The 15,391-nt window shown below is 41.2% G+C and overlaps 1 protein-coding gene across 1 annotated transcript in view; it reads left to right on the forward strand.

The window, feature by feature from the left end:
- Window positions 1–422: 422 nt before the first annotated feature.
- The window catches only part of LOC106586066 (tomoregulin-2), a 178,879-nt gene continuing 163,910 nt past the window's right edge, over window positions 423–15,391 (forward strand). The window contains exon 1 of the mRNA XM_014172904.3: window positions 423–1,123. Coding sequence (XP_014028379.3) covers window positions 949–1,123 — 175 coding nt within the window. The 5' untranslated portion in view covers window positions 423–948. The remainder of the gene's footprint in view (window positions 1,124–15,391) is intronic.

Here is a 15,391-nt window from a genome sequence, read left to right on the forward strand (position 1 = left end):
CCATTCCCGTCAGTTCAACGTCTAGTTTTTATGTACATTTGGTTGAGCTGTCAACTAACCTAAATTTCGCGTGAAATCAAGAAAACATTTCAACATATCATTGGATTTAGCTAAAACATTGGTTGAAAAAAAATACTAAATGTCCTTACGTTTATATATTTCTGCAAATCCAATCAGTTTTCCAGATTGATTCAACGTCTTCACGTATATTTTTTGGGTTAAAATGACGTGAAACAAGGTTGATCCAACCAGTTTTTGCCCAGTGGGTTGTGTCTGTCGGAAAGAAACCACAAGCCTTTCTCTATCTCGCTCTCTCTCTCCTCCAATCAGCGTTGTATAATTACCGAGACCCCCTCCCCCTCTCACGCATCTAACACCACGTGATCATACCCAGACTTCTAACCTGCTGCTGGTGCGCGCAACGCGGAATCCAGATATAGAGATGAGGTGAGCGCAACTGACGGACTCACTGAGCGTCTGAACACAACTAGCCGACCGCTTATCAAGGAAGCCCGTGGCATTTCTGGATATTACTAAGACGTCACCGTTTCGATTCCGTGGGATATAAACATTCTTTGTTTCTATTTCTTCCTTCCACCCACCCCTTTTTTTTATTTGTTATTTTCTATCCTCATGGGTGAACATCGTTCCTCAGCCTGCCCGCCCTCTTACGCTTATTTACCTGGCTAACTTCCCCCCAACACTATCCCACACCCTCCATCGCCCCACTCCCCCAACCCCCTTCATATTGTAGCTGCACCACCTTGGATCGGGCGGAACCCGTTGATTCATCACTTCATGGGGCTCGCTTTCTTGCACGGAAAATGTCCCTTTCTTTGTCACTGAGCGCCCCTCTGAAACAGCCAACGTCTGGACCGGAGTTGTTGGTGCGTGTCTACCACTTCTGCCCAGCTCGCTTGTGTAGTCGGGGAACGCCGCTGAACTGAGATGGGTCTGTCGGTGGCGGCGGAGCCCCGACGCCCGAACCAGTGGAGCCGGACAGTGGGAGATTGTGTCTGGATCACCGTTGTTTCGTTTCTCGCCACTTTACCTGTAGAGCAACTTTGCGCTTTCCCGTCTTCCCTGAGCGACTGTCAGACGCCTACCGGCTGGAACTGCTCTGGTAAGAACACCGATGAGTCGGGGCCATTTATTTGGGCTACATTATTATTATATATTTTGTGTCTGTTCCAGGTGTGCACCTTAGTACCCAGCGCGACTGTAACGGTCGTAATGGTAATAACCTAGTCCGCATGCATATGGGAATTTGGGCTGGAAAGCTAATAAATGATCGAGTACACTATCTGCAAATAGCATCGTTCAGGTTTTAGAGAAAACATTCTTCCAAATTGCCGTGGAGTGAGGATGGTCATCAGCCCTTGAGATCTCGGGAATTTCAGGTTTTCCTAAGGTCCCCTTATATTACAATAGTCTATGGTTTTCTCATCGAAAACCTACACATACATTCATTTCCAAACAAATTATGCTAATTACATTTTCTAAAATGGTACAATGATGCAAATGTACAGAAATGAAATATTTACCTTTCTTGCGTTGTTGTTTTGCTTAATTCATTAATTAGCCTAAATTGGCTATTATTATGAGCATGTATTTTCATTATTATTATTATTATAGGTATATTGTTATTATTAGTCGCAGTCAGTGTTTAATTGCTATTATTTCTCAGCATAGGTTCATTACTTGAGGAATTCAAGTGCCACATTCTAGTTGATATTTAAGACTCGAGTCTACAGTGGTCTGAAATCCTTATATAAATGTCTACAAGTTTGATTGATTCATGTTATGCTAATAACTCATTAATCTTGTGAGCAATTGGAAATGTGACTCCAAGTTTAACCTACACCAACGATATTATTTTACCCATCACACACACAAAGCATTTTTCTGCTATAGGCTGCTACAAACCATTTATATTGCCTAGTCTATTTTACTAGAATATAATATATTATTGTTAGATATTCTCAGTGTATATACATACACTGAGTGTATAAAACATTATGAAAAATGTTTCTTTCCATGACATAGACTGACCAGGTGAGTCCAGGTGAAAGCTATGAATCATTATTGATGTCACTTGTTAAATCCACTTCAATCAGTGTAGGTGAAGGGGGGAAAGACAGTTTAAAGAAAGATTTTTAAGCCTTGAGACAATTGAGACGTGGATTATGTATGTCAAATTAAACTTTATTTGCCACATGCGCCGATTACAACAAGTGTAGACTTTACCGTGAAATCCTTACTTACAAGCCCTTAACCAACAGTGCAGTTCAAGAAGAAGAAAATATTTACCAAGTAGGCTAATACAGGGGGCACTGGTACCGAGTCAGGGGTACAGGCTAGTTGAGGTAATCTGTACATGTAGGTGGGGGCGAAGTGACTATGCAAAGGTAACAAACAAACAGCGAGTAGCAGCAGTGTACAAGGGGGGGTGGGGGGGGGGGGGGGGGTAGGGGTAGAAGCTGTTGAGGATCCTAGACTTGGCACTCCGGTACTGCTTGCCGTGCGGTAGCAGAGAAATCAGTCTATAACTTGGGTGACTGGAGTCTCTGACAATTTTATGGGCTTTCCTCTGACTCCGCCTATTATATTGCAGGAAGCTTGGCCCCAGTGATGTACTGGGCCGTTCGCACTACCCTCTGTAGCGCCTTACGGTCAGATGCCGAGCAGTTGCCATACCAGGTGGTGATGCAAATGGTTAGGATGCTCTCGATGGTGCAGCTGTAGAACCTTTTGAGGATCTGGAGACCCATGCCAAATCGTTTCAGTCTCCTGAGGGGGAAAGGTTTTGTCGTGCCCTCTTCAGGACTGTATGTGCGCCATTCAGAGGGTACTATTGTAAAGTGGTTGTTCCACTGGATATCATAAGGTGAATGCACCAATTTGTAAGTCGCTCTGGATAAGAGCGTCTGCTAAATGACTTAGAATGTAATGTAATGTAATGGGTAAACGGGCAAGACAAAAGATTTAAGTGCCTTTGAACAGGGTATGGTAGTAGGTGCCAGGCGCACAGGTTTGTGTCAATAACTGCAATGCTGTTGAGATTTTCACGCTCAACAGTTTCCGGTGTGTATTAAGAATGGTCCACCACCCAATGGACATCCGTGAAACTAAATATTAGGAAGGTGTTATTAATGTTTTGTGCACTCGGTGTATTATATAGTACCGGTCAAATGTTTTAGAACACCTACTCAGTCAAGGGTTTTTCTTAATTTTTACTATTTTCTACATTGTAGAATAATAGTGAAGACATCAAAACTATAAAATAACACATGGAATCATGTAGTAACGAAAAAGTGTTAAACAAGTCAAAATATATTTTATATTTGACATTCTTCAAAGTAGCCACCCTTTGCCTTGATGACAGATTTGCACACTCTTGGTATTCTCTCAACCAGCATCAACTGGAATGCTTTTCCAACAGTCTTGAAGGAGTCCCCACATATGCTGATCACTTGTTGGCTGCTTTTGCTTCACTCTGCGGTCCAACACATCCAAAACCATCTCAATTGGGTTGAGGTCGGGTGATTGTGGAGGCCAGGTTGTCACGACTTCCGCCGAAGTCGGCTCCTCTCCTTGTTCGGGCGGCATTCGGCGGTCGACGTCACCGGCTTTCTAGCCATCGCCGCTCCATTTTTCATTGATCCATTTGTTTTGTCTTGTTCCCTGCACACCTGGTTTTCATTCCCCAATCACACTGCATGTATTTATTCCTCTGTTCCCCCTCATGTTTTTGTGTGTAATTGTTTGTGTTACGTGTTAATTGTTTACGCGCCAGACTGGTTTGCTTATACCGTGTTGGTCATGAAGATGTTTATTGTTAAACATAAATTATTGTGACTGTTTTGCACGTTTTGCACTTTTGCCTATGGGCTGGAGGTTTTGACGCAGTTGCGTCCGTCTGTTGGTTTCTCCTGCATCAATAAAGTGTGCGCCTGTTCACAACTCTCTGCTCTCCTGCAACTGACTTCGCTACCAGTACGCACACACCTGACACAGGTCATCTGATGCAGCACTCCATCGCTCTCCTTCAATTCAAATAACCCTTACACAGCCTGGAGGTGTGTTGGGTCATTGTCCTGTTAAAAAACAAATGATAATCCCACTAAGCGCAAACCAGATGGGTTGGTGTATTGCTGCAGAATGCTGTGGTATCCCTGCTGGTTAAGTGTGCCTTGAATTTTAAATAAATCAATGACAGTTGGAACAAAAAATCTCAAATTTGACCTCATCAGGCCAAAGGACAGATTTCCACCAGTCTAATGTCCATTGCTCATATTTCTTGGCCCAAGCAAGTCTCGCATGCTCGCACACGCTTTTTCAGTTCTGCCCACAAATTTTCTATAGGATTGAGGTCAGGGCTTTGTGATGGCCATACCTTGACTTTGTTGTCTTTAAGCCATTTTACCACAACTTTGGAAGTATGCTTGGGGTCATTGTCCATTTGGAAGACCCATTTGCAAACAAGCTTTAACTTCCTGATTGATGTCTTGAGATGTTGCTTCAATATATCCACATAATTTACCTACCTCATGATGATCTATTTTGTGAAGTGCACCAGTCTCTCCTGCAGCGAAGCACCCCCACAACATGATGCATCCACCCCAGTGCCTCACGGTTGGGATGGTGTTCCCTTTTTCCTCCAAACATAACGATGGTCATTATGGCAAAACAGTTTTATTTTTGTTTCATCAGACCAGAGGACATTTCTCCAAAAAGTACGATCTTTGTCCCCATGTGCAGTTGCAAACCGTAGTCTGGCTTTTTGTATGGCGGTTTAGGAGCAGTGGCTTCTTCCTTGCTGAGCGACCTTTCAGGTTATGTCGATATAGGACTTGTTTTACTGTGGATATCGATACCTTTACCTGTTTCCTCCAGCATCTTCACAAGGTCCCTTGCTGTTGTTCTGGAATTGATTTGCACTTTTCGCACCAAAGTATGTTCATCTCTAGGAGACAGAATGCGTCTCCTTCCTGAGATGTATGACGGCTGCGTGGTCCCATGGTGTTTATACTTGCGTACTATTGTTTGTATAGATGAACATAGTACCTTCAGGCGTTTGGAAATTGCTCTGAAGGATGAGCCAGACTTGTGTAGTTCTACAATGTTTTTTCTGAGGTCTTGGCTGATTTCTTTTGATTTTCCCATGTTGTCAAGCAAAGAGGCACTGAGTTTGAAGGTAGGACTTGAAATACATCCACAGATACACATCAAATGTCAATTAGCCTATCAGAAGCTTCTACAGCCATGACATCATTTTCTGGAATTTTCCATGTAGTTTAAAGGCACATTCAACTTAGTGTATATACACTTTTGACACAGTGGAATTGTGATACAGTGAATTATAAGTTAAATAATCTGTCTGTAAACAATTGTTGGAAAAATTACCTGTGTCATGCACAAAGTAGATGTCGTACCCGACTTGCCAAAACTTTAGTTTGTTAAGAAGAAATGTGTGGAGTGGTTGAAAAAATAGTTTTAATGACTCCAACCTGAGTATGTAAACTTCCGACTTCAACTGTATGTATGTATGTGTGTGTGTGTAGCCTATTTGTCTGAAGTTTACGGTATGGGGAAATATAGCCTTTTCTTTTTATCTCCCACGTGCTGTTCCGTTACCTAGTGTTCTTGAGAATATGAACATTACCGCTTTTTTATAGCCCGGAGTAAACTTGTTTTTCCCTTTTCGGTGCCAAACCGATAAAACCATGGGCGGGAGGCTGTAAAGCATGCCTGCGTGACATCCTGCCTTTGTAAATCATCTGACTGTGCCGACGTAGATTTCTTCTGTCGCATTTCCATGTTTGAAACCTAAAATTGTCTCAACCCTTTTCGTCACATTTGAGAACAATAAATAAGTGCAAGCGTTAGCCTATATCCACTTACTTTGCACTGTGCAATTAACACTGTTATTTAGCCTGTAGCCTACATAAAATGCAAAATGATTGTGATGACAATTCATTATTTTCTTTAATCCATACACTAGGACCTGTATTGCCTTTAGCTAATTTCCTTCATAAGCACTAATATGAATATAGGCCTACTTGAGAGTAACACTCTCCAAATCCCCATTCCTTTTACCCATCAGGTTGCCTATTACCACAAAATACATTTGAATGGATAAGCAAATAGACATAGGATTTGTGTTTTTAGCAAGAATGTTCTAAACTACACATTTGAGTGTAAATGCATGCAGAGCATCACCTGAAAACAGTAAGCTGAGAGATCTGATTGCTTAAAGCCAACATTCAATATGTGGCCAATGTTGCCAGAGTAACAGGTTGGGATGGTAATCTTGGGAGCATATGACTAAAGATGCTATCCTGCATTTTATGTCCTATTTCCTCAGCCAGTGAAGAATGATGGGTTGAATCCCAAATGGCATCCAATTCCCTTTGTAGTGCACTACTTTTGTAGACTATATAGGGAATATGGTGCCATTTGGGACGCAACCCTGGTTTCTAAACTATTACTGGGCTGCTGTAGGTAATTTGGTCAACGCTCTGTCGTTTATCAACCCCGGTTTGCATCCCTCGTTTCTCTGTAATGGACTAGACTTAAGAGACTTATTTTAGACTGGATAGGGTTGCCTTTTTTACATCCTGAATGTCTATCTTATTAATGGCTTCAAAGAACTACTTTCACTAGTACTCAACTGTTTTGTTTTGTAGGCTGTAAACTTTGTAACTGTGATGTGATTTATCAATGGTGTCTCTCTCTCTCTCTCTCTCTCGGCCTAGCCAAATTGTCGAATTCAGTGATTGTGTTGGTGAAGATGAATGCGTTTTTGATGATGAAGATTAGGTGTCTCCGCACTCAAACCCACATGATCCTCTTAGGGGGCTGTGTCTGAGCTTTCTCCCCTCCCAACCCTACCCCTCCCACACCCATACAATTAGTAAATGAAAATGTAACAAGTGACACATTGTACATTATGAACATGAACGGTAATCCTCAATGACGCAAAACACTGAACCCCTAAATAGCAGCTTGACTTAATGGATGATGTTTTCCTCGTCATGGTCTATTTAAACTGATGATTTAATGAATACATGTTTTCAACACCAAGTCTGTGGCTGATTGGCATGACAGTGAAAATATTATTATTGCAAAGCTAGAAATGCATTGTATTTTTCATTATAGCCTTCTACAATGAACAAAGGATAGTGTGACCCTGGTGTGAATAATTCATTGACTGTGCTTGGATAATATACATGATCAGAGAATGAGAGAGAATAATTTGGCAAAGATGATATCCTATTATTTTGATATTGTATTACTGGTCTTGGTAGGCATTGAGTTGGTCGTATCTGGAAGGCCCGCATGGTGCATGGATAGGCAGAAGAGATGGAAAGATTAAAGATCTTTTGTTTTGTTCATAGTTAGATCCCAAATGAAGTTGCATCTGAACTGTTTCCCTAAAGACGTAAGACACTGTGGCATTAAAACTGATAAACAAAACTGTAACTCTTTGTGAGTATGGAGTCATTGGTTTAACAAGGGGTAAAGTTTAGATATTTACACAAGCTGGTGAGAATCTGGAGTTGATACAGTCAGAGTTTATATTGCACTTTAGTAGCAACCACTATTGTAAAAAAACATTGAATGCGAGAATCAGTTGCCCAAGCTCAGAGGATAGAGGTGGAAAATCATTCTCCTCACAAGTGGCCTACATCTACATAGTGGCCTACATCTACGTGAATTACAGTGCCTTCAGAAAGTATTCATACGCCTTGACTTATTCCACATTTTGTTGTGTTACCGCCTGAATTCAAAATGTATTAAAAAAAAAATGCTCACCCATCTACACACAATACCTCATCATTACAAAGTGAAAACATATTGAAAATGTATTGAAAATGAAATACAGAAATATTTCATTTACATTAGTATTCACACCCCTAAATTAACATGTTAGAATCACCTTTGGCAGCGATAACAGCTGTGAGTCTTTCTGTGTAAATCTCTAAGAGTTTTGCACACCTGGATTGTGAAATATTTGCCCATTTATTATTTTCTAAATTCTTCAAGCTCTGTCAAATTGGTTGTTGGTCATTGCGAGACAATTATTTTCAAGTCTTGCTAACAATATTCAAGCAGATGTCAAAACTGTAACTTGGCCACTCAGGAACATTCACTGTCTTCTTGGTAAGCAACTCCAGTGTAGATTTGGCCTTGTCATTTAGCTTATTTTCCTGCTGAAAGGTGAATTCATCTCCAAGTGTCTGGTGGAAAGCAGACTGAACCAGGATTTCCTCTAGGATTTTTCCTGTGCATATCTCTATTCCGTTTATATTTTATCCTGAAAAACTCCACATCCTTAACAATTACAAGCATACCCATAACATGAGCAGCTACCACTATGCTTGAAAATATGGAGAGTTGTACTCAGTAATTTGTTATTGGGTTTGCCCCAAACAACACTTTATTCAGGACAAAAAGTGAATTTCTTTGCCACATTTTTTACAATATTACGTTAGTGCCTTGCATACAGGATGCAAGGATGATTTGGAATAGTTTTACAGTTGTCACATCCTGACCAGTAAAGGGGTTATTTGTTATTGTAGTTTGGTCAGGACGTGGCAGGGGGGTGTTTGTTTTATGTGGTTCGGGGTTTGTTGGGATATGTGTTTATGTAGAGGGGTGTTTGTTTAGAGTATTCTGGGGTTTTTGGTTATGTTTTGTATTTCTATGATCTGTCTATGTTGTGTATTTCTTTGTGTTGGCCTGGTATGGCTCTCAATCAGGAACAGCTGTACATCGTTGTTGCTGATTGGGAGTCATACTTAGGTAGCCCTGTTTTCACATGTCCCTTGTGGGAAGTTGTTTTTGCATAGCTGTGTGTTTAGCCTGTAATACTGTTCGTTCGTTCGTTTTCTTGTTTTGTTTCGTTAAGTGTTCTAATAGAAGTTAAAATGAGCACTCAACCCGCTGCGCCCTGGTCCACTATATACGACGTCCGTTACAACAGTGGCTTGCGAAAGTATTCACCCCCTGTGATGGGCGTCGTAAGGAGTGGACCAAAATGCAGCGGGTATATTGATCATCATCTTTTTTGGGCCTAGGAGACGCACTGGTGGCCAGATATGCTGAGCAGGCATACTCCTTCCTGGCTGGATGCCCACTCTAGCACGGCACTTGCGGGGGGGCTGGTATTGACCACACTGGACTGTGCGTGCGGATGGGCGAGACCGTGCGCACTTCCGCATAGCACGGTGCTCTCCACGCCAAACGCTCCCCATAATAAGCACGAGGAGTTGGCTCAGGTCTATTGCCTGACTTACCCCAACTCCCCGTGTGCAATTTTTTTGGGGGGGCTGCCTCTCAGGCTTCCTTGCCAGCCGTGTTCCCTCATAACTTCGCCGTTGGTCCTTTTTTCCTGCTGCCTCCGCTCTTCTGATTGCCTCCACCTGTTCTCATGGGAGGCGATCCCTTCCGGCCAGGATCTCTTCCCACGTGTAGGATCCCTTGCCGTCCAGGATGTCCTTTCATGTCCAGTCCAAATAGTTCTCCTTCTGCTCCTTCCTCCGCTGCATGGTCTTTCTTTGGTGGGTGGTTCTGTCATGGGGGTCATAAGGAGTGGACCAAAATGCAGCGGGTATATTGATCATCTTCTTTTTTGAAGGAAAAAATACTTAAACAAAACAAACGACGAAAACAGTCCAGTAAGGTGCACGGACTATACTAGGAACAACCACCCACAAACACAAGTGAAAAACGAACACACTTAAATATGGCCTCCAATTAGAGACAACGACAAACGGCTGCCTCTAATTGGAGGTCATAGAAAAACACAACATAGAAAACTAGAATAAACATAGAAATAGAAAATATAGAACATAAATCAAAAACTGCGAAACACACAAAACAAACACCCCCTGCCACGCCCTGACCAAACTACAATAACAAATAACCCCTTTTACTGGTCAGGACGTGACACCCCCCTTGGCATTTTTCCTATTTTGTTGCTTTAAAACCTGGAATTAAAATAGATTTTGGGGAGGTTTGTATCATTTGATTTACACAACATGCCTACCACTTTGAAGATGCAAAATATTTTTTATTGTGAAACACACAAGAAATAAGCCAAAAAAACAGAAAACTTGAGCGTGCATAACTATTCACACACCCCCCCCCCCCCAAAGTCAATATTTTGTAGAGCCACCTTTTGCAGCAATTACAGCTGCAAGTCTCTTGGGATATGTCTCTATAAGCTTGGCACATCTAGCCACTGGGATTTTTCCCCATTCTTCAAGGCAAAACTTTCCAGCTCCTTAAAGTCGGATGGGTTCCGCTGGTGTACAGCAATATTAAAGTCATACCACAGATTATCAATTGGATTGAAGTCTGGGCTTTGACTAGGCATTTAACATTTAAATGTTTCCCCTTAAACCACTCAAGTGTTACTTTAGCAGTATGCTTAGGGTCATTGTCCTGCTGGAAGGTGAACCTGCTTTCCAGTCTCAGATCTAATTTCCCTGTATTTAGCACCGTTGATCATTCCTTAATACATCTAGACGTTCCGCTAGCGGAACACCTGCTCCAATATCCAATGATAGGCGTGGCGCAAATTACAAATTCCTCAAAAATACAAAAACTTCAATTTTTCAAACATATGACTATTTCACAGCATTTTAAAGACAAGACTCTCCTTTATCTAACCACACTGTCCGATTTCAAAAAGGCTTTACAGCGAAAGCAAAACATTAGATTATGTCAGCAGAGTACCCAGCCAGAAATAATCAGACACCCATTTTTCAAGCTAGCATATAATGTCACAAAAACCCAGAAGACAGCTAAATGCAGCACTAATCTTTGTTGATCTTCATCAGATGACAACCCTAGGACATTATGTTATACAATGCATGCATGTTTTGTTCAATCAAGTTCATATTTATATCAAAAACCAGCTTTTTACATTAGCATGTGACGTTCAGAACTAGCATACCCCCCGCAAACTTCCGGGGAATTTGCTAACAATTTACTAAATTACTCACGATAAACGTTCACAAAAAGCATAATAATTATTTAAAGAATTATACATACAGAACTCCTCTATGCACTCGATATGTCCGATTTTAAAATAGCTTTTTGGTGAAAGCACATTTTGCAATATTCTAAGTACATAGCCCAGCCATCACGGGCTAGCTATTTAGACACCCGGCAAGTTTAGCCTTCACCAAAATCAGATTTACTATTATAAAGGTTTGATTACCTTTTTTTGTGTTCGTCAGAATGCACTCCCAGGACTGCTACTTCAATAACAAATGTTGGTTTGGTCCAAAATAATCCATCGTTATATCCGAATAGTGGCGTTTTGTTCGTGCGTCCCAGACACTATCCGAAATGGTAAATCAGGGTCGCGCGCATGGCGCAATTCGTGACAAAAAAAATCGAAATATTCCATTACCGTACTTCAAAGCATGTCAACCGCTGTTTAAAATCCATTTTTATGCCATTTTTCTCGTAAAAAAGCGATAATATTCCGACCGGGAATGTCCATTTAGCTAAACAGAGGAAAGAAAACAAAGCTTTCGGTCGACGCGGGCACGAGCCTGAGTCTCACAGTACTGTAACCAGCCACTACCCAAACGCGCTACTTTTTTTCAGCCAGAGCCTGCAAAGCCACGATTCAGCATTTTACCGCCTTCTGAGAGCCTATGGCAGCCGTAGGAAGTGTCACAGGACAGCTAAGATCCTCACTCTTCAATAAACAGAGACAAGAAGAACGACACCTTGTCAGACAGGCCACTTCCTGCATGAAATCTTCTCAGGTTTTTGCCTGCCATATGAGTTCTGTTATACTCACAGACACCATTCAAACAGTTTTAGAAACTTTAGGGTGTTTTCTATCCAAAGCCAATAATTATATGCATATTCCAGTTACTGGGCAGGAGTAGTAACCAGATTAAATCGGGTACGTTTTTTATCCAGCCGTGAAAATACTGCCCCCTAGCCATAACAGGTTAAATTCTGACCAGTTTCCCAGTCCCTGCCGATGGAAAAACATCCCCACAGCATGATGTTGCCACCACCATGCTTCACTGTGGGGATGTTGTTCTCGGGGTGATGAGAGGTGTTGGGTTTGCCCCAGTCATAGCATTTTCCTTGATGGCCAAAAAGCTACATTTTAATCTAATCTAACCAGAGTATGATCTTCCATATGTTTGGGGTGTCTCCCACATGCCTTTTGGCAAACACCAAATGTGTTTTCTTATTATTTTCTTTAAGCAATGGCTTTTTCTGCCCACTCTTCCGTAAAGCCCAGCTCTTTGGAGTGTACGGCTAAAAGTGGTCCTATGGACAGATCCTCCAATATCCGCTGTGGAGCTTTGGTTATCTTTGGTCTTTTTGTTGCCTCTCTGATTAATGCCTTCCTTGCCTGGTCTGTGAGTTTTCATGGGCGGCCCTCTCTTGGCAGGTTTGTTGTGGTGCCATATTCTTTCAATTTTTTTTACAACGGATTTAATGGTGCTTCGTGGGATGTTCAAAGTTTCGGATATTTTTCTATAACCCAACCCTGATCTGTACTTCTCCACAACTTTGTCCCTGACATGTTTGGAGAGCTCCTTGGTCTTCATGGTGCAGCTTGCTTGGTGGTGTTGCAGACTCTGGGGCCTTTCAGAACAGGTGTATCAGAGTCCATGCAAATGATTATGCAACTTATTAACCGGATTTTGACTTCTGAACGTATTTAAGCTTGCCATAATTTTTTTGTTAATTTGTAACATTTAAAAAAAATATATATTCTACTTTGACATTATGTGGTATTGTGTGTAGGGCAGTGACACACAAATCTCAATTTAATACATTTTAAATGTAGGCTGTAACTCAACAAAATGTGGAAAAAGTCAAGGGCTGTGAATACTTTCGGGAAGGCACTGTACGGTATGTGACGAGTCAGCCCCAATAACATCTAATCGAAACTGGGTAATACATTGCTTGGCCTAATTGCCGACTGCCTGCCTCCCGCAACCTTTCAAACAGGGCTTTTTAGATGTATTACCCACCATGGATTTAACTACTGGCTGTGACCTGAGTTACCCTTTTGTTTACACGAGAGATCAGAAAGAGTGCTCTTGAACGTATAAATCCCCTGATCTTTGCAATGCTTATTCCCACTAACCACCAATAGTTATCTTACAGGAAGAACCATGAAATACGTGACGAATGAGGTCAAAGTGTCTCACCCTGCCTTGCGCTTGGTACATTCTACATTTCTAATTCACTCCTTTTACATTTTTACCAACACATGGCTTGAAAACAAGGAAAGTGCTATAAAACTATCTGGCTCAATCTGATGGATGCAGTTCCACATACTATATGTTTGTGACTCATTGGACTGTGTAGAAATTGCTTTGGGTTGCATAGGTGCTTCGCTTGCCGTCTTAATTGTTGGCATATAAACATCACCACCTTTTGCATATTTGATGTTTGCCAGCTTGTTTTGTTTAATTATTAATTCACTGTAATATCCTCCTGTAACAGTGGGTGGGGCATGGGAAGTGCAAATAGTCTTGGCCTCTGGCATATTTTGCAGCTGAGGGCATATTTGGCCTGGAGCAATGAAGCTTATGAGTAGGTACCACTTGGCTTACAAGTCCTGTGCATAAAGTGATCTACCACATCCTCAAACCTGGTCTCATATCATTTCGGATTATTCTGTATGTAAATCCGAGATACTCCATTTAGTATAATATGTTCTGTTTAGTATGGTTACATAAAACAGATTAAGGCAATCAGAAAGGAGGGTGGTTAGTTGTGCTGGATGGGTAGGCGTATAATGCAAACGTCTATTAACCCAAAGGTTGCGAGTTTGAATCTCATCACGGACAACTTTAGCATTTTAGCTAATTAGCAACTTTTCAACTACATAGCATGTTAGCTAACCCTTCCCCTAACCTTAACCCTTTTACCTAACCCTAACATTAACCATTTTAGCTAAACCGTCCCCTAACCCTAACCTTAACCCTTTAACCTAGCTACTAAACATCCCTAACCCTTAACCCCTAAACCCTAGTCTAGCTAGCTAACATTAGCCACCTACAGTGGTTCTTCCTTTAAAAGTTACGAGCTTATGCCGTGACCATTTGTGGTAGTTGGTGGTGTTCTGTCATTGCACCACACTATCACAAAGAGGAGTTAGAACGCTGATCTATTGGTAGACTAAATTGTGGCAATTAATGGAGGCGTTTTCAGTCTGAGAGTCTCTCCTCTGGTACAAGAGTCCTGCATCAGGCAACAACAACAGAACTGTTGGTGGTCCTGGAGTTAAGAGAGAACTTAGGTAAATACAATGGGGGAATTTCACTTGACTTGTGGGGCTTTGGTTTCTCTCCCTCTATAAACAGAAATAAATAATTCTAAATAACAAACTGGATTTATTTACAAATTAGTAAGAATGTCTCACTCCGTTTTCCCTTTATTCACATTACAATCGCTCACCTTGGGTTATTTGAAACAAAGTCATCTCCAAAATACTGTTATTTTTTTAAACAAGCCATAGAAAGTTGGTTGCAATTTCAGTAAAAAAACATGTGTCGCCCCTGCATAAAAGACCAAAATTGGTTAAAGAAAATTGTAAAGAATAAAAATATATACCACCGTTGTCACGGTTGTCGTAAGGATTGGACCAAAATACAGCGGGAATATGTATACTAATCTTCTTTTTATTTTGAAGAAGGAGAAACAAATAAATACGTATACAAAAAAGAACAAAACGAAACAGTCCTGTCAGGTGCAACAAACACTAAACAAGGAACAACTACCCACCAAAATCCCACAGAAAACACCCCTCTTAAATAGGACCTTCAATTAGAAGCAACTAGGAGCAGCTGCTTCCAATTGAAGGTCAACCCAACAAACACCACCTAGAAATAGACATACTAGAACTAGCATAGAAATAAACTAACAAGAACATAACCCAACAAACCCCGAAACACTCTAAACAAACACCCCTCTTAAAACAGAACATAGCCCAACAAACCCCTGTCCCAACTACAATAACAAATAACCCCTTATACTGGTCAGGACGTGACAACCGTCTCTTGCGCATGTCATTTTCCTTTCATAATGCATCCTTATTTACAAAGCTATTATTACTATTATTATTATTAACCCTGCATTATAATTATATTAAAGCCCCTTAGATATTCTCACAGACCAGATTTGCCCTGACGAAAAATGCCCCTTAGATATTAATTTAGAATCCTCCTATCCTGTAAATGTAATTATTGGCGGAGAGTCACGTCATTGGCGGAGAGTCAGGCAGAATTAGCGGAGATAAAGAGGACAAGGAACGAAATGGATGCCAGGCAAACATGCAGATGTTTATTTCAACAAGTTCAATCGGGTTTAAATCAGGAGACCTACA

The sequence above is a fragment of the Salmo salar genome, chromosome 25 (genome assembly GCF_965601325.2).
Source record: "Salmo salar chromosome 25, fSalSal1, whole genome shotgun sequence".
NCBI classification, from domain to species: Eukaryota; Metazoa; Chordata; class Actinopteri; order Salmoniformes; family Salmonidae; genus Salmo; species Salmo salar.